This window comes from Lutzomyia longipalpis, chromosome 1 (assembly GCF_024334085.1).
Source record: "Lutzomyia longipalpis isolate SR_M1_2022 chromosome 1, ASM2433408v1".
In the NCBI taxonomy this organism is placed as follows: Eukaryota; Metazoa; Arthropoda; class Insecta; order Diptera; family Psychodidae; genus Lutzomyia; species Lutzomyia longipalpis.
Genome location: NC_074707.1, coordinates 19,137,001 through 19,156,975, shown reverse-complemented (window position 1 = coordinate 19,156,975; position 19,975 = coordinate 19,137,001). Strand labels below are relative to the sequence as shown.

Below are 19,975 nucleotides of genomic sequence, written 5' to 3'. Positions count from 1 at the left end.
TAAAATTGAAAGACAAAATCCCGCGATTAAATCCCTTGAAAACGTTAAGCGAAAAGTTAGACATAAAATTGAAAGGCACAATCTCGTGATAAGATCCCTTGAAAACGCTAAGCGAAAGGTGCAACGTAAAATTGAAAGGACAAACATTAAGAAGAAATTATCTGAAAATAAAGAGAGAAAGATGAGAAACATTTTAAAACGAAAAGATCCGGCATTCAGAAGAAAGGAAAATTTACTTAGAATGATTAGAAGGCAGAAAAGTAGTATAAAGTCCCACCATGCAAAATTAAAACCTAATAATTTTATAGATAAACGAATTGAAAAGTCATTAAAATCTAAATATTCTTCCGTCGATCAAACGAAGTTCGAAAACCAAATCCTAATGTTTCGAGACAGATTAAAACGGTCTTTGAAATTCCAAATTAATTACAACTACAAGAAATTAGGAAACAAAAATTTTAAATTAAAGGTTAAGAAGATGAAAGATAAAAATCGTACCCTTATAGAATTTTTTGAAAAACGCAAACAAGTAACAAATGTTATTTGCGGATGTTGCGAAGGCAAATTTTTCAAGCATAATGTCAAAGAACTAAATATTAATAAATGCAAGTATAAGAATAAATCGGACCTTGAAGATTTCCTCAGAATTTCAAAGTATTGTTGCACTACGTGTCACACTTATTTAAATAGAAATAAATTACCTACACTTGCAATTAAAAACGGATTAGCTTTTCCCGAAATTCCTGATTGCCTCAGAGATTTAAGTGAATTAGAAGAGAGAATGGTAGCCCCTATAATAAATTTCATGGAAATTCGAGAGTTAAAGAAATACGCGTTAAACCCTCAGAAAGGCTTAAAAGGTAGTGTCGTCCATATTCCCGTTGAAATAAATGACATGGTTAAAGTTTTACCGCGAAGATTTGATAATATGAATACAGTTCAAGTTAAATTAAAGAGACACGAAGACTACAAGAGTCATTATATGTTTGAAACGGTACGAATTAGGAAAGTATTAGAAGCTATTAACTATCTTGTTACAACCCCTCTTTATATAGCTGAAGGTATTACGGTTGACCCGAATTATTTAAAAGATATTCAAGATATAGAAGTTTCATTTATAGTTGACCCAGAAGATCAAGTTAAAGATGAACCAAAAGGTGATGATAAAGTTGTTAGTCCCGAAAAGAAAGAAATTCCCCCAGAAATATTTACTTTATCTGGTAAAGATAATTCACAACCATCCTCATTTAAACCAGATGCTAAATGGAACATTCAAGATGTTCGCAATTTTGAAATTTACGTAAATAGTGATCATACTGAGCGATTTATCGAAATAATAAATAAATTATTTAAAAATAATTACATGTTTCCAACTTTTTATATTTGTGATATGGGCCTCAAGCATGTAAAGGCAAAAGGTCGAAATAGAAGAAACGTTCAAATTTTGTTTTTAGAACCCAAAGGTGATAATAAAATAGGTCATTGGGTAACAACAGTACATAAAGATAAAACTGTTTACGTATACGATTCCTTAGATTGGAAAACACTCAATGAAGATTGCATTAAATTTTTAAAGAAAATGTACCCTACAACAATGAAGAAGAAAGATGCAATTAAATTCATGAAAACATTTCAGCAGAATGATAGTTATTCTTGTGGTGTTCATGCCATTGCAAATAGTGTAGCATTGCTTAATAATATTGACCCCAGTAATCTTTGCTATAAAATTGAAGAAATGAGAAATCATTTATATAATATGTTAAATACCGAAACCGTAACAATGTTCCCTATAGTTTCAACGTCCCAAATTGATGAAAATAATAGTGATGTTATCCATAATATTTTAATGGAAATTGAAGAAATTCCAGATAGCCCAAAGAAGAGAAAACGCGAAGATGATGATCTTGATGATAATATTAGTTGTGGATTTACAGGAACTTTTACTTTTACAAATAAAATTAAGGTAGAAAAGCCTTTATCACAACCCAATAAAAAGATTAAAAGTGAGAAAGACGAAAATAAAGATCCCCTTGTAGACATTTTTGATGATGACGATAATTTACCGAATGAAGATGTTATGCTTTTAGATCTTGATGCATATGAAGCTGCGGCTAGTAAAATTTGTATTATGGCCCCTGGTCAAGGAAAGAAACCCGTCTATTTCGATACCCATAAAAATCTAGAAGAACTGTCCTTTCCAAAAATTTATTGTGGACAAACTTACAAAATTAATAAAATTTTCTATCACCAACGTGTCAAATCAGAACTTCGTAGAAAAGACCCTCGGTGTCGTATTCCCAAGAAAGTTTTATATTGCGCTAATATAAAATTGCGAAATTCTGTTTCTAGTACAGTCAATATATGTTTACGAAAATCCAAAAACGTTAAAAATGTTACTGCAGGTGATGCTCTTAACCCAACAAAAGTCGATAAACTCGTTGGAATTGATGATGGATATAGATTCCTTAAGGCAAATCCTTTAACTCCTGCCTATTTTATAGAGAAACAGAATATAATTCTTTCAATGATTAGACAATTAGGAAAACCACATTTATTTCTCACAATAACATGTTCCGAAATGCATTGCCCAGAGCTATTGCAAAATTTAGCTGAAAATTTAAATAAAAACATAAGTTTTCTAGAAAGCATGAACCTTGAAAAGGCCGATAGGACCAAAATGATTCAAAATGACCCTATTACGTGTGTTAGATATTTTGAAAATAAATCAAAGAATTTAATGAAAATGCTAACAATTGATCCAAGTAAAACAGTCAAAGTAGGTGAAGACCAAATTCAGAAATGTGGTCCATTTGAAGACAATTTCGTAATTGATTATTTCCAAAGAGTAGAATTTCAAATGAGAGGAAGCCCTCATATTCATATGCTTCTATGGTGTAAAGATTTTCCAGAGTTTGATCCAGAAAATCCTGACACATTTGAAGGCGTCATTAAATTTATAGATAAATTTGTTACATGCAAATATAAAGATCCAATTAAATATCCCTTAATTAAGAGACAAATGCATAGACATTCCGAAACTTGCTACAAAGGCAAACGGAAAAGGTGTCGTTTTAATATTCCACATCCACCAATGGATAAAACTGAAATTCTTTTGCCCCTTAACGAAGAAGAGAGAAAATTACACAATCGTAAAACTTTAAATGAAATCTATCAACAGATTGACAATGAAGTTCAAAATTTTTCGAAGAAATATGTCGATATGTCTTTTGAAGATTTATTATTTAAACTTAATATCACAAGAGAGAAATATATATTAGCTATTAGGGCACATATTAAACGTCCCCGTTTGTTCCTTAAACGAACCAGTAGGGAAGTCAATATAAATGCGTATAATGAAGATATTTTAAATTATACGGAATCCAATATGGATATTCAACCCGTTTTAGAAGTCTTTGCTTTGGCAAAATATGTCGTTGATTATGTGACAAAAGCAGACTCTGGTCTAGCGAAAATTTTAAAAGATATATCAGCAGAAATTAAAGTTAATAAGAATTATACCTTAGAAGAACGAATGCGAAAATATGCACATGGACTTCTAAATGCTAAATTAGTAGGTGCTCAAGAAGCTTCTTATTATTGCTTATCACTTCCTATGAGTCGATGTAGTAGATCAAATGTATATATCAATACTAGGCCAATTAACGAAAGGGCTAGAATGTTAAAACAGACGAAACAATTGAAAAATTTACCCCCAGATTCCACTGATATATTTGCCGAAGATATAATTCTTAAATATCAGAAGAGAAAGTCTGAATTAAATAATATAACTTTGATTGAATATGCGGCAGATTATACTGAAGTTAAGAGAAGTAAAGAAGAGGATGATAGTGACGATGAAACAGATATAAGTATGAGAATTCGTTCCAAAATAGTCAGATTTAAACCATATGATAAACTTAAAGATGAAGAAAATTATTACCGTTTTCAATGTCTCTTGTATTTGCCATTTAGAGATGAAAAGATTGAAATTGAAGATGCTGATTGCAAGCAACTTTATTTGAAGAACTTAGAAGCGATAAAATTAGTGCGCGATAAGTATAACTTTGTATCTGAAGAAGAAATAGAAGAAGCTATAGGTAAAGTTCGTGATGTCCAAAGCGATGAAGAAACTGATATAAACAAACCTGTATCGAAATCACAAGAAGTTGATCCTATACCCAAAGATGATAAACCCGGTGATAATAAACCCAGAAAATATGTTTCCCCCGTTAGAATAACCAAAGATGATTTATGCTTAAAAATGCAATCTCTTAATGAACGTCAGAGGCAAATCGTAATGCATATTTATAAGTGTTTCACTTCTAATAAATTGCCAATTCGTATATTTCTATCAGGCTCAGCTGGTGTAGGTAAAACTCGCGTAATAAACTGCTTATATCAATTAATAACACACCACTTTGATAATTTACCCAATAGTAATCCAGGTACTATGAAAGTATTACTTTGTGCTCCTAGTGGCATGGCAGCCTTTCTAATAAATGGTATGACCATTCATTTAGCTTTCGCGCTCCCCAATACACAAAATCCTGTCAATACTGATCGTCTCTCAGAAGATGTTGCTAACTCAATTCGTTGTGAACTTAGAGATGTTGACCTTATTATAGTTGACGAAGTTTCAATGGTTGGTTCAAATATGTTTTTGAAAATGAATCAAAGGTCAAAACAAATTTTTGGAGTAAATCAAAGCTTTGGTGGTAAATCAGTTATCGTTGTAGGAGATCTCAATCAAATAGCTCCTGTTGGAGATGTATCAATATTTCGTGCACCGACTAAAAGTAGCATTAATATTTTAGATATCAATCCTCTTTGGGAAGAATTTAAATACTTTGAATTAAACGAAATAATGCGCCAAAAGGGTGATTTAGATTTCACAATAGCATTAAATAATATGTCAATCGGAAAAATGACACAGAAAGATATAAATTTAATTAGATCTAGAACGGTTAAGAATGCAAAGGACGTTCCATTAGAAGCTATTAGATTATTTGCCACACGTGCAAATGTTGACGCGTTCAATGAAAGGAAAATTTCCGAATTTCCAGGAGAATTGCACACATCGTTAGCAAAAGATAAAGTAGTTACTAGTAAAAAGTCCAAATCTATAAGCGATAAGAAAACGGATAAAATATTAAAAGACCTTCAAACTAGAGATACCAATAAAAGTGCAGGTGCCGTCTACACTTTGCATTTAAAACTAGGAATTAAATATATGGTAATTAAGAATATAGATGTAGAAGACGGCTTAGTAAATGGAGCTTGCGGAATACTCCGTCACATAACTTTTGATTCAAAGAAGAATATATCTTTAATATGGTTAGAATTCTTAGAAGACAGAGTTGGTAAGAAACTCAATAAGGAAAAGCGCTACCAAAATTATTTAAAGACAAATAATTTAAATGAAAATTTAGTTCCACTTGAAAAGTGCAATTTCAGTTTCCAATTACATAGAGATAGTACCACTACAGTATCAAGGGTACAATTTCCTATTATGCCTGCGGAGGCTATAACAATGCATAAGAGTCAGGGCCAAACATATCAATCAATATGTATTGATCTTACTAAACAAGAAAATATTAGCTTGTGCATGATGTACGTAGCACTGAGTAGAGTAACGTCATTAAACGGTTTATATATAATTGGTACATTTTACCCACGACAAATTTCACACGTAGGACAACGAATCATTAATGAAATTCATAATTTACGAACAAAAAAACCATTAAAAGACATTTTTGAAGATGTTCGTAAAGTAGATCGGAAAAAGATTAAAATTTGCTACCACAATATCGTATCCTTGCATAAACATTTCAAAGATATTGATACCGATTCGTGGTATAAATGCTTCAATATTTTAATATTCTCTGAAACTAAAACGTTTCAATCTTATTCAATTCCAAGTTTTAAGGGTTACTTTACCCTATATAGACAAGATAATGAAATACAGAATATTGGAGGCCTTTTATGTTTGGTCAAAAATGAAGATAGGTCAAAAGTTAAAGTATTAGCAGAAGACTTAAAAATTGATCATGAGAAGAAATACACTTTAAGCTTATTCGTTTTAGATTACGGAAATCAATTTTATGTCATTTCTGGATACAAATCACCTAAAGTTCCTTTCGATGTTTTCGCAAATTCATTTGAAAATATTTTTTCAAAAATTCCTAAGAATTCAAAAATTATTTTAACAGGTGATTTTAATTTCAATATTCATGCGGATAACGTTAATAAGAAATTTTTAAGCTTTATTGCAAAATTCCAATTGGAATCTAAATTAGATTCTCATGAAACTACGACCAAATATGACAGTCAGTTAGATGTCGTTATAACCAATATTCCAAATGAAAATTGTTCAGTTGGAATTTATGATAGTTATTTCTCTGATCATCGTCCCGTTTATTGCATAGTCGATGAAAAGAAACCCGAAACATTTATTCCTAAGTCACCTTCTAAACCGTATACGCCGATTTCAAAATCACCTCCTATACCCCATACGCCTGATCCAAAGAAACCAGAAAAAGTAATTTCAAAATCACCTCCTAAATCTCATACGCCGGATTCTTTGCCACCCCCCGAAATTGTCAAAGAGCCCCAAAATATTTCTTCTCCATCAACTACTAAGAAAATAGTCAAAGACAAAAGTCCAGAAAAACCTGTTGACCAACCTGACGTTCTACTTGAACTATGGAGAACTGAAGATATAAGTTTAGACTCCACTTATGCAAGTTCACTTCATATATACCGTTTCATGCATATTCTCACCGAAAAATACCCCGAATTTAAAAACGTTAATCTTGAATTTGGAGTCCACAATACAGACGAATGCCCCATAATTCCTCCCAATAGAAAACACATTCAAATAATACTTACTTCTGGACAAGAATCTAATTTCATAGGACATTTTACCCTCGCGATATATAACGGTGACAACACGATAGATTATTATGATTCGATGAACGGCTCAACAATTAATGATCAGGCCTTAAATTTTTTGAGCAAATTGCATCCCTATTTACAACCAATTTCTAATCATATTAAAATTAAGAAAGTTATGAGCCAGCCAGACTATATCATGTGTGGCATTTTTGCTATGGCAAATGCGGTCAGTTACGTGTTAGGCAAAGACCCATGCCAACAAAGATATGATATAACAAAAATGAGAAAACACATAAAATATATTTTGGAAAATAGAGTAATAACTCCTTTTCCTACCAAATAGATAAAATAACATAATATGTAGTTAATTTCTTTTATAAGACAAACAGGCTACCTCAACGACCTCAACCAGCATCTACAAGCAACGCAGATCAACGGGCAGGCGACAACACGAGCGGCCAACGCAGTATTCTACATACGAATTTTTAGGCAAGTTTTTCTGTAATATTTTGTTGTGAATATTTTTAATAATATTTTTCTTTCCAGTTTTTGGGTTCTTAATGGAATAAGACGCGACACATATAGCCTCTCTTATTCAACTTCTGTCCGCACCTCCCCGTGGTAGAACCTGGGCGCTCATTCTTTTCAAGAATAAGTGGCAGACGCGGCAGGGGGAACTTTTTATAATATTTAATATGTAAAATTAATAAAAAGTTTGAACATATTGCTAAAAAAATTTTTTTTGAAAGGTTTCTAAGAATGATCTGACGACTTTGAATTTTACAATAGAAACTGATATAAAGTTACTTCAAAGCTACTTCAATATAAACCAGCGCCCCGCGTAGCGGGGCGCTTATATATAAATTGCAAAGTTAAATATATATAAACTGCAAAGTAAAATATATATAAACTGCAAAGTTAAATATATATAAACTGCAAAGTTAAATATATATAAACTGCAAAGTAAAATATATATAAACTGCAAAGTTAAATATATATAATGTGCAAAGTTAAATATATATAAACTGCAAAGTTAAATATATATAAACTGCAAAGTTAAATATATATAAACTGCAAAGTAAAATATATATAAACTGCAAAGTTAAATATATATAAACTGCAAAGTTAAATATATATAAACTGCAAAGTTAAATATATATAATGCGCGCCCGAATCACAGCCATGGCGCGAGTCAGTCTTTCCTTAGAATTTAACCTTTCCTTCATTTCAGCCCATTCACCCAATTTTGCACATTTCACTGACAAAGAAAGAATCACAGCCTGTAAGTTTTACTTACCGTACATTCGCTTTATACTGTTCCATCTATGCAATATTCAACTTTGCAGTTTATATATATTTAACTTTGCAGTTTATATATATTTAACTTTGCAGTTTATATATATTTAACTTTGCAGTTTATATATATATAACTTTGCAGTTTATATATATTTAACTTTGCAGTTTATATATATTTAACTTTGCAGTTTTTCTTGCACAAAAACCCGCACACGGCGCAATAAAGAAAATAAATTTCAATGTAGGAAAATTAGATAATTTTCTCACGCATTTAATGAAAAGATTGCACACATTGAAATTGATTTAAAAAGACAAAATAATCACTGCAAAAAAAAACTGTCGTCTTCTCTTGGTTTTTGTTGTCCAAAAGAAACAAGAAAAAGCAAAACAAAAAAAAGCCTTGAGGAGATTTATTTATATAAATGAAAAATTCAAACCCATAAAATCTCATCGAATAAATCAAATAATTTTATGAAGACTTTTAATGCACTCTATTCAATAAATTCGCCCCGCTCCTTCACCTCCATATGGGCGCTCGTTTTCTTCCTGCCCATTCAATGGTGGCACACAGACAATTAATTATCGCGGTATTTCACGCACAAGCGACAAGAAGCTCCAGCCACAGCTATAGTGGCAAATGCAGGCCATTTATCAGGTTGTTTTGGATCTTTTCTATAATTCCCTTCCTGTCGCCGAAACATTATGCAACTGATTTGTTTATTTGTTTGTCTTTTTTTTTTCAAAAACTTTATCAACGTGTGAAATAATGTTCACACAGATTAAAGGTTTAAAGTATTTGTGAATTTATTTACATTTATGTGGGTAAAAACTTTTCAAGCAGAAGATTATGTTGAAAATTTCAAAGTTTTTCTGCTATTAAAGTTTTAAAATATGTAGGCATGAGAAGGGTGTGTGAATGTCTAAAAATTTGTTTTAAGGCTCAGACAAATCGGAGGTTTCGTTTTAGAGGTCAAAATAAATTATTTCCCGGCTGAAATCTTCATTAAATGAATTTCAAAATGGAATTTTCAAATGTTAAATGGGAAACGTCAAAAAATAGTAAAGAAACGTCAAAAATTAGAGACAAAACGTAAGTTTAGAAAATAGTCAAAAGTTAGAAAAGAAATTTGAAAAATTAAGGAAGGAACGTAAGACGTTAGAAAATACGGTACGAAGCTACAAATTTTCATAAATTTCGACTCTTAATTCTAATTTTAACGCTCCTAGAATAAAATTCTGGCTACGTTCCTGTTTTTTTTTTTAAAGGAGTAATAGAAAAAAATGCAGCAGATAAGGCAAACAATTAATTAAAAAAAAATTTCTATAGATTTAAAAAGGTTTAAAAAAAATCAGTAAGGATCTGCACAAAATCTCTCGAAAAAAGACATTATGAACAAAAAATTAAAATTAAAAAATTAACGTAGTTTTTGTTTGATCCCTTCAAATATTTAATATTCTTAATTCCCTTCAATCACCTGTCTTGAATACTTCAGAAGTCTCTGCTGTGTGACGTTCCCTTTCCCCACAGAACTCCTAATGATGCAATTAATGTGCTATATGTGTACCCTCTCAAACGAAGAGTGTGTGGTTTTGAGTGAGGAGACGATAGTGTTGATGAAATTTTCTTCGCTCAAAGAGGTTCTATTAGTCTTCTATTGAATTCCATAATTTAAGACAATTATCGAACTACTTTCAGAGAGAGAGAGAAAAAACCCTCAAAGTGCTTTTGGCAATAAAAAATCTCAAAATAGGCTGAGTTCTTTGCATTTTGTAGGTGTTTTGAAGTGGAGAAAAAAACATATTGAAGACCTTTTGACATTTTTCTTTTAATTTTAAAATAAAGAAGTTTATTCATTTTGGAGTTTTCATGAGAAATTAAAAATAAAAGACATGAAAATAATATTTTTTAGGGGATGATAAGCATTCAAAAGAAGAAAAAAGAAGAAAATTCAAAAAAAGCTTAATAGATTTCCTTAATTTCTTCCTTTTCAATTAAAAAAAAATCTGGAAAAAAATATTGATTTCAAAAATGAGAAAATCATGACCAGATTTTTCTTTTTTTCTTTTAATTTAGTTTAAATTTAATACAGATTTTAATATTTAAGTAGATTTTCTTTTGACAATGAATTGATGCATTTAATTCATTAACAAAATAAAGTAAAATTAGTTAAACCTTTCGCGTCTACATGAAACATAGAAACATTGAAACATGCGCTCTTTTTATCACGATATTTATTCTATGAATACTCTCAGAAAACATTTTTCCATAAGAACGTGTTTTTATGGCCTCATTTACGTAAATTCAACTCATTCTAATCCTAGAAAAACTATTAAATTGATTGAAATTCAAGAAAATAGAATGTTTCACGTTTGTGTTTACCTATGACCTAAAGAACGCAAAAGGGTTAAAATAGTGGCATTTACAAATTTTTGGAAAAATCTTCCCAAAGTTTTTCCAAGGAATATTCTAAAGAAAATTCTTTTTATTATTAGATTTATTTTATTTAGGTAGGTACTTTTTATACAATATCGCACCGTATAATTTCAAATTCTTTTTAAAAGCTCCTTCTAAATATTTTTTAATCACCTCGGAATTTAATTCTAGAGAAAAAAGGAAAGTTAAAGAAACAATTTTTTTTCTCACAAACCAATCAAATTCTTCACGTAGGCCTTTATTCTCGACTTGGAAATGTACAAATCAAGGGAATCATTAACATTCATTGATCCAAAATCACTACAATGACTATGATTGGGGAGGATCACAGTCAGGGAATCGTCGTTAATATTTTTCTGTGCCCCAGCAGCCCTCCATGGATCCAACTGCCCATGAGTTAAGTAGACGTTCTTTATTTTTGGCTCCAAACCATCGAATTTTGCATTAATTAAGCAAGTATTTTGCTCAATTTTCTCCCCAACAAATTCTTCGCCGAAGACATATTGGCAGAGATTGATGAAAAATTCAACGGGGAAGTAATTGAAGGGATGTTTGGACGAGGTGGACGTTTGAAACCACCCAAATTCATTGCAAGTTTGATAAATCCACCGACGCATCATTTGACTCTCATCTGCTGGCCACGCAGTGTCTCTCAGGACTTTATTGTCCTCCTCAAAGTCCACTGTAAGACATCCACCTCCGAGGATTTTCAGATTCTGCGCATAGCCCACGAGGGGATCATCATTCCCGAGCATTCCTGAGCAAAAACCTTCAATTCCTGCCCAGGAAAGACTCTGAACGACAACTGCTAAGAACCCCGACATGGTTTGGAAGAAATTTTGTACATTCATCTCATCACTCGTGATATTTTGGCAGAGATTGAGCGCCTGGGTGAGATTTGAGAAATTCCCTTCAGCAATGAGATCTTCCATTGCTTTGAAAGCTTCTGTCGTCTTTGCGAAGCATTCCTGCCCACCGACAAGTTGAATGGACTCAGCAACAACCTCAAAATACTCCTTGAAATCCACCTTTGCCAAGAGAGGAGCACTCGAGGCCCAAGCTCCCGTCACGAGGAATGGATACTTGTGACTGAACCACGTCACCAGAGATCCTGCATATGAACCACCAATGAGGAATACCGAACTATTGCTTGCTCCGGGAATTTCCTCCGTTTTTGTTGCAATAAAATGCGCCAAATCCGCCAGAGCTTGTTCACTTGTTAAGTATCTGAGATTCTCCAGGGAAAGATTACTCGTTGGTTGACTTTTCCCATAGAAACGATGCTCAGTGTAGAAGAGATACCCATGAAATTCCTTTGCCATATCGTACACATGTCCTCCCATTACAAATTCCGCCGAAGCACTCCATTCTCCACCCACAAAGATAAAAATTGGACCACCTTCCACGTAAAATTCTTCATTTGCAAAGAACCTCATTCGCCACTTTCTATCATCCTGTGGATTTGTATGATCTAACCACTGATAAATCCATTCTTCACTAATTTTCCGCGTTGATTTACAACTTTCTCGCGACAGATGAGGCTCCTCATGAAGCTTCCGGAAGATTTGACTCGATAATCCATGAGCGGGAAGGAGGAAATTCACAAGACAAAGAACCACCAATAAATCCATTTCTTCTAAACGTCGCAAAGCTGCGAAAGCTCTGCTTTTATACCCACTAAAAAGACTTCTTATCGGAGGGACTTGAGGGCCACTTGAGGAAACTCTTGAAAAGCCATTGAAATTCATTGAAAGTTTTGCAACAGAGCCAACAGATGGTTCAAGTATAAAGTTTTCCCCGAGATAAGGAAGTAAAGGCAGTAAAATCTTCATTTTTTCCTTCAAATTTCATCAGAAAAGGAGCCTCAAAGAAGTCAAAAAATCCCACAAGAACTAGACAAAATGGAATATTTTTCCGACTTAAAATGATTCAATTTCTTGACCAATAAAACTCAACAAAACAGAATAAATGTACAGGTAAGCTGACCAAGCTTACGAGAGCTCTGTTTCTTTCAGCGTACCAATTTTGTGAGAGCAAACTAGAACGCGAATTAATTTAAATACGCGCAAAGTCGGGAAAAGTTGAAAAGTCATCCCGCAAGAAATCTTTAAAACGCCATATCTCGGGAACGGTTCCATAGATTTTCGATTTTGAGCTATCGTTGGAAAGGTCTTAACCTCACCTATAACATATTAAAATGTGAAGTAAATCGATTATGGCATTTTCGAAAAATTCGAGTTCGAACTTTTCGAAAATTTTGATTTTGACTTTAGCACCTCTCGCGGTCATTTCTCGAAGTTGCAATGTTCTAGACATTTGTAGGGTTTCACGAAACCTTTCATTTGCGCTTGAGTTGATCAAAATCGGACTTGTAGATCCCGAGATATAACATGTCAAAGTTGGAACTCAATATTTTCAAAATGGCGACAATTTTTTTTTAAATTTTTTCTTTTATAAATAGATGTTATAGTAGGCTATAATATATCAAAAAATGAAGTAAATCAATAATGGCGTTTTCGAGATATTCATCGAAAACTCATCGAAAATTTTGTTTTTGATTTTTGGCCCCCTAGCGGCCACTTTTGAAACTTCGGATGTTCTAGAGAGTTGTAGGGTTTGTTGAGAGCTTTCATTTGAGCCCGAGTTGATCAAAATCGGTCAAGCCGTTTTCGAGTTATGGTCGATTTTCGATGAAAAATTGTGGCGGCCATATTGACTAATCAGCTTGACCGATTTTCGAAAATGAGGTATCATTGGAAAGGCCTTGATAGCCCCTACAACATATCAAAAAAAAATTTAGCGTATACATTTTTGGATTGTGGGGACCTTAATTCGTGCTGGTGCTCATCCCAAGTTTGAGCCCGATCTGACGACTTTGCATTTTAGGTGGTACACAAAAGCTGTGTCTGAAAGAAACACAGCTAAATTAAAAAGAATTTGCGACTCACCGTATCAGCTGCGGTGAGATTAATTCCTAATCCGCCAGCACGTGTTGAAAGGAGGAAAACGAAGATATCAGCACGTGACTGAAAGTCAGCCACCATGTCCCTCCTGGCTGAGATCTTGCTGGATCCATCGAGCCTCATGTAGCGATGCTTCCTGTGCCACATGTACTCCTCCAGCAAATCAATCATCTTTGTCATTTGCGAGTAGATCAGAACACGATGCCCTTGCGCCTTGAGACGCGTCAGGAGTCCATCCAACACATAAAGCTTCCCTGCATCCGATACGAGGGTTTGCTTGTCCGGAATTGTTATGTACGACCATCCCAGATGAGGTCGTGCCACCTCCAAGCCATTCCTCATGAGCTGCTTCCCTTCTGCATTCTCACACTGCTCATGCCGGATCTCTACCCATCTCGCAGCGCGACTATTGCAGTACATACTCCTTCCGGAAGTTTGCACCTTTGGCGGGAGCCCATAAACAAATCCCGGCATCTCCGTGGGACGACACTCAAGCACAACAAGTGAGTGCTGCTTGTGCGGAAATTCCGCCAGGAGAGCCAATCCGCTGCCCTGACTGGGCTTCGGAGTGGGTGAAATGGGAGATTTGGCGGGCATTTTCACATGTGTCGGACTCTTCAGGGGACTCACTGCTGTTGGAGACTTCATACTCCCACCCTGTCCAACTTCCACGTCAATCTTCAGCTCCTCAAACTTCCCACTTCGTCGATTCTTGCTCCGAATAATCCGGTGCTCCATGGATTCCGGAATGGCAACGTACGCGTGATCTGTGTGCGTGTACACGCGTGATGTTATTCCCGTGAAAACGAGCTGCTGGAGGCAGCTGCCAAATGTGATGAAAATCCTATTGAGACAATTCTCCAGCATTGGCTGCAAGAGGAGACAATCCCGTGGGAAGGATGTCCTATCCCACCACATAATCCTATGGCGTAGCAACTGAAGGAGCTTCATTCTTCCCTCAATGTATTTTATTCTTGAAAAAAAAGCATTTTCGTTAACTCGCATGCTTCACTGCAAACAGCTATTGTTATTGATTCAGAATATTTTTCACTTTAGTAAGAACTAATATATTGTTTTAAAGTTAAATTAATAGAATTTACTTCATTAAAAAAGTAAAAGAAATCATTTCTCTACATATTTACATGATTTTTTTGTTCCGGAAGTTTCAATGGCAAATTTCGGAAGTTTATTTGTGAAAAATTGAGAATGCTTTTGAGCGTTTTGAAACTTTAGATATATTTTACATCTTTTAAAAAGTCATAAAATGATTAAGGTTACATTGGATACGTGCCAAGACATTCGTTTGAAAAGAAAAGAGTTTTTTCCGGGAATTGAATATCTCAGAACCCATTAACTATTAAAAAAAAATGTTTTTTGTGCAAAATTTTTGTTTGTTTTAAAGCCATATTTGGTTGGGTTAAAAAGGCCTTTTTACCACTCAGGAACAAAGAAAAAACTAAAAAAAAAGTAAGTACCTAAGCTTTCAGTCGGAAGTTGACCTTATTTTTATAAAACTCCTCTTTAACGTATCTTCTGTTCTAAAACAAATTTTTTTTTCCAAAAATTTGGTAAAGATTAATAAGAATAAAAGAAAATTAAAGAATAATAAAAACACGAAATGGGGAAATGGGCTCAATATTTTGTTTGGTTTGTTTTCTCCTAAAGTTCTGATCGGATAACCTCCTGTGGCGCCCTGAATAGGGGGCGCCACAGGGCTTTGATCAAATCCCCCAGTAACCTCCACCCTCGTAGTCCTCAACTAAATCTACAGAGCACTTTCACTGCGCAGCCATACCCGCACAAGGCTGAGCTCCGACTGACTCTACTCTCATCATCCCTCTTAACTACTCTCATATAATTACTCTCTCAGTGCTCTCCTATATTCTCTTGAGGATTCTCGTACTCTCTCTCACCTATTTGAGGGTTTGTAACCTGGGGGCATAAGCCGTTGCCGAGGGAAGGGCAGCCGTTACAGTTACCGCCAATCTAAGGGTACTCACTCTATGAGCTAGGTTAATATTCGCTGGATAGTGAGTCGGGTGCTACACCCCAAATTACAGTCAATTATTGGAGGTTGGTAGAGCTTCTTACCATAATTTTTCCGATTTTCCGATTTATAAGTCAGGAGAAATTGGCATTTGAAAATTTTCCACTAACTTTTGATTTTACCCCGGTCTCCCCTACTGATGTGTTTAGAATGAATTTTGCTTCCGGAATAGATACAGAAATTAATTTTTTTTGAATTGTTTATCGAATTTTAAACTTATCCAATTGTTAGAGAATCAAACTTTACTTTTTTCTTCGTTTTTCATTGTTGTTTGAAGATTCAACACAAATCTCATAGCCCCCCAGATGAATCACAAAAACCCATAAAATGCTTAGCCTTATCGTTCACCCTTAAAAATAAAACAGGAATTACTTACAGATAAATAAGCCCGGAAACACCATGATGCTCCACCTCTTCGGGAGACATCCTGCTGAAACGCGTGACTGAGAATGCACTGCCCAATGCCAGATCCGTCCAGGCTCTGTAGTTGACTAGATTGTCCGTTTTGTGGTGCGGGAAAAGCGATCGTTGAACCGCCTCCGCTTTGAAGATGTTGAAGCGATTCTCCCGGATGTGCTTCTGACTCGGGAAACTCCTGCTCAGGAGGCCCTCGTCGAACACGAGGCGTGCCAGTGGGTAGTCCAGGCAGCGCATTGCAAAGGGGCTCTTTGCGTCACGACGCTCAAAGAGTTCCGGATGATTGCACACCTTCCGGAATTGCATGACGAGATTCATGAGACTCGACGTGAAGTTCTTATCCACTGAATGCCCATCTCCCCCACCCACAGTGTAGTGCAGAAGATCCTCAATGCGAATCTTCTTCTTCAGCGCCATGTAGAGGAATTTCTGACGCGTTGTCAGTGGGCAGTAGACCATGATTTCAATCTTATCAGACAACTCATTCTCCACATCTTTCTTAATGCGTCGCAACATGAAGGGTTTGAGAATCATGTGAAGGCGTGAGATTTGCTTCTCATCGATTCCTGTCTTATTCTCTGCGTGGGATTCAATGTCCTTGCTGAACCACTCGTTGAATTCTTCGTGGGAATCAAAGAGGGTGGGCATGATGAAGTGCAGGAGGGCCCAGAGTTCAGCCATACTGTTCTGAATGGGAGTCCCACTGAGGAGGAGCCGGTTGCGACAGTTGAAGCCGAGAAGGAGCTTCCAGCGCACGGAGGATGAGCTCTTGATGGCCTGTGCCTCATCCAACACCATGTACTGCCACTTGATACGATTGAAGTACTTGTAGTCACTCACAACGAGCTGGTAACTCGTGATAACCACGTGGAAGCTGGCATCTTTCGTGTGAAGATCCTTCTGCTCCCAGAATTGCCGAAGGATCTTCCTTTCGTGCGGTGAACCCCAGTAGGGGACAACATTGAAGCCCGGCACAAAGCGCTGCATCTCCTGCTGCCAATTGTGGAGCGTCGAAGCAGGGCTGATGATCAGGAAGGGTCCCCAGACGCCGTACTGCTCAGCAATGTGGCAGAGAAAGGCAATACTCTGCACGGTTTTCCCCAGACCCATCTCATCGGCGAGAATCCCACTGATTCCCTGATTGTAGAGATTTGCCAGCCATGTCATGCCCTTAATCTGATACCCCTTGAGGACTCCCTTGAACATCTGTGGCTGCGGAACTTCCTCAATCACCTCCAGACCCGGTTGAGGGCATCTATTGGCGTGCACATCGAATTCCTGCGTCCGGGCGCGTTCTGTCATGAATGCATCGCTGGCATTCTGATGGGCACGCTGCTTCATCACATCACTGTTGTAGTCATCAATTGCCGCCAGTCGAGGATTACTCTCCTCATCCAGTTGATTGAGAATCCTCCGTTGTTCCTCCTCCGAAGCAAAGCCAATCTTCTTTGACATGAAATGCGCATAGAGTTCAGTCTGGGTGATGAGGAAATTCAGCTTCCGTTGCTGTCGCTTCACTTCAATCATCTCCACATCCATCTTCCGTTGCTCCTCAGCTTCCTTTTCCATCCTCCGGCGTGTCTCTCGCTCCACACGATCGTATCTAAAACAAATCAGAGAGTTTCCCTCATTAATTCCCCTTTCCGGAAAGACAGGAACGGGCACTACTCACCTCTTCCAGTAAGCCTGCATCTCTCGCGTGAGCCTCTTGGCACGCCAGACGGTCTCCTTCATGTTCTTCTGCGACTGCATTGCCTTCTGCCGGAAGAACTTCATGCACAGCGTGGCAACTCGCTTGCAATTTGTCAGCATTTCCTTGTGATTGTTCACCTTTGCCCTCTGAACCTTTCCCAGCTCCTTCTTAGCCATCTGCTGCCACACCTTCCGCCGTCGCAGGGCCATCATCTCGGGTGTCTTCATCAACACAGCCTTCTTCCGTGCCCTCACGGACATTTTCGGTGTTGCAGCACTCAACGAACTGTGAGATTTGGAATCAAAATCATCCTCAATCTCCACCTTCATCCCGCCAATTTGCTCATCCCAATCAACCTCTCCCACATCAAGATCTCCCTCCATGGAATCCCGCTTCTTCCGTGGCTTCTTCTCCAGCATCTTTGGTAGCTTTCCACGCTTCTTCCTCTTCTTATCCTTCCCGCGTTTCTTCCGGGAACCAATAACAGAGCGCTGATGCTCTGGGAACATATCCCAGTTGGACAGCAACCCAGCTCCGTAGTACCCAAATTGAGCATTATTGGCATTCCTGTAGTACTTTGTGCGCATCTGACGTTCCTTCAGATGCTCCTTTAGCATCTCCCGCACACGCTCCTCCTCATCCATCTCCGCCTCACTCTCCGTATCGCTAAGCAGGACATCCTGCAGCCACTTCCGCTCCGGTCCGACATTTGCAAAGTTGTACACGCGAATTTTATCATTCGTCCGGTCTTCCTTCGATGAGACAACGCCGCGAATCTTTCTTCCCGGAACTTGGCACTCCACATCACTTTCATCGCTACTTGTCAGGGGGCGCGAGAGAACTTCCCGCGCATACGCCATGAGGGGCCCCATATCCAGAGCAGCCTCGAGGCGCTGAATGTGAAGTGGTTTGGCCAGGATTTGCCCGGAAACACCGCCAATAGTTCCTTCTGCCATTGTTTTTTTTTTTTTTTTTTTTTTTTTTTTTTTTTTATTTTAAAGCTTTACGGCCCCAGCCTTTTCAAGCCACAAGGCCAAACGTCATTTGACGTCTACACACAATATACATATACTCTTATATTACTAGTTTGTTTGAATTTGAATTTTTGTCGTTGGTTTAATTTGTTCTGGTTTTGTTTACTCTTATTTAGGATAGAGTATTATCCTGTTCTATAAGGATGTATCATACCATAATAGTATATGGTAAAGTTGTACATTCTTATTGTTACTTATAATATATGAGTGTTTGTTTGTGTTTAAATGTCTATGTTGTTTTCCTTGGTGAACTCGTAGATTTCTATCAATTTGTTTGTCTTGTTCTCTTTGAGTATGCTCTGGAGGTCTGGGGCGTTGGTGATGGATTTGTATTTCCTTCTTGAGATATCATACTTTTTACAGTTTATTATGATGTGATTCGCGTTTTCTTCTGTATTGCAAAGATCGCATTGATCGTTTTCGCTTATTTTTATTATTTTAAGGAATTTCTTATCATAAGAGTGTCCGCTTCTAAGTCTATTTATTAGTTTAGTTGCTCTAGCGTTTAGTTTTTTATTTTTGAACCAGGGTTTATCTTCTAATTTGTTATTTCTTATCTGTTTGTTGTATTTACCTACATTTTCTGTTATGTTTTGATAGTCTGATTTCCATTTAACTTTAAGATTTTCTAGTATTTTTTCTTTATCTAATTCTTCTGTATTTGTTCCAGTTTCTTCAAATTCTTCGTAATTGCTTTTGATGTAGTTTATGTTTTCTAGTTCTCTATATTGGTTTATAATGTTGGGACAGCTGTCTGGCCCTTGTATTCTTCTAATAAGATGTTTTATTGTGTTTTTTTCATGTTCTAATCTAGTTGGCATTTCTCCTACGTCTGCTAACATAGATGTTATTGGTGTGGATTTTGTATATCCCATTACGATTCTGAGGGCTTTATTTTTAACTATTTGTAAAATATTTTTTTCTAATAGATTTTCCTTGTGATCCCATACTACTGGTGCAGCATAGTTGATTCTGGAGTTGATTAGAGATTTATATATCATAGTTAATGATTTTGGATGGGCTCCTCCCCTGCTTCTGCTAAATATTTTAAGGAGATTTATGTATTTCTCACATTGTGCTTTTATTTCTTTTTTGTGGATTTTGAAATTAAGCTGTTTGTCTATATATACGCCTAGTATTTTGTGGTATCTTTCTTCTTTTATTTTTATATTGTTAATTTTTATTTCTCCTTTATCT

The 19,975-nt window shown here is 36.1% G+C and overlaps 2 protein-coding genes across 2 annotated transcripts in view; both read right to left on the bottom strand.

Moving 5' to 3' along the window:
* The window catches only part of LOC129796001 (chromatin-remodeling ATPase INO80), an 85,893-nt gene extending 67,176 nt beyond the window's left edge, over positions 1-18,717 (bottom strand). Inside the window, exons 1-3 of the mRNA XM_055837633.1 lie at positions 17,724-18,717; positions 16,011-17,654; positions 13,573-14,560 (exon numbers count right to left, since the gene is read on the bottom strand). Of these exons, the coding sequence (XP_055693608.1) occupies positions 13,573-14,560; positions 16,011-17,654; positions 17,724-18,700 (3,609 nt within the window). The 5' untranslated portion in view covers positions 18,701-18,717. The remainder of the gene's footprint in view (positions 1-13,572; positions 14,561-16,010; positions 17,655-17,723) is intronic.
* Positions 10,671-12,298, bottom strand: LOC129796003 (putative serine protease K12H4.7). The gene has a single exon (XM_055837648.1). The coding sequence runs from the start codon at positions 12,253-12,255 to the stop codon at positions 10,831-10,833; it is 1,425 nt and encodes a 474-aa protein (XP_055693623.1). The 5' UTR covers positions 12,256-12,298; the 3' UTR covers positions 10,671-10,830.
* Positions 18,718-19,975: the final 1,258 nt, after the last annotated feature.

What these genes read in the sequence shown, in the direction of transcription:
- LOC129796003 (XM_055837648.1), bottom strand. Translation starts at nt 12,255, where the DNA reads ATGGATTTATTGGTGGTTCTTTGTCTTGTGAATTTCCTCCTTCCCGCT.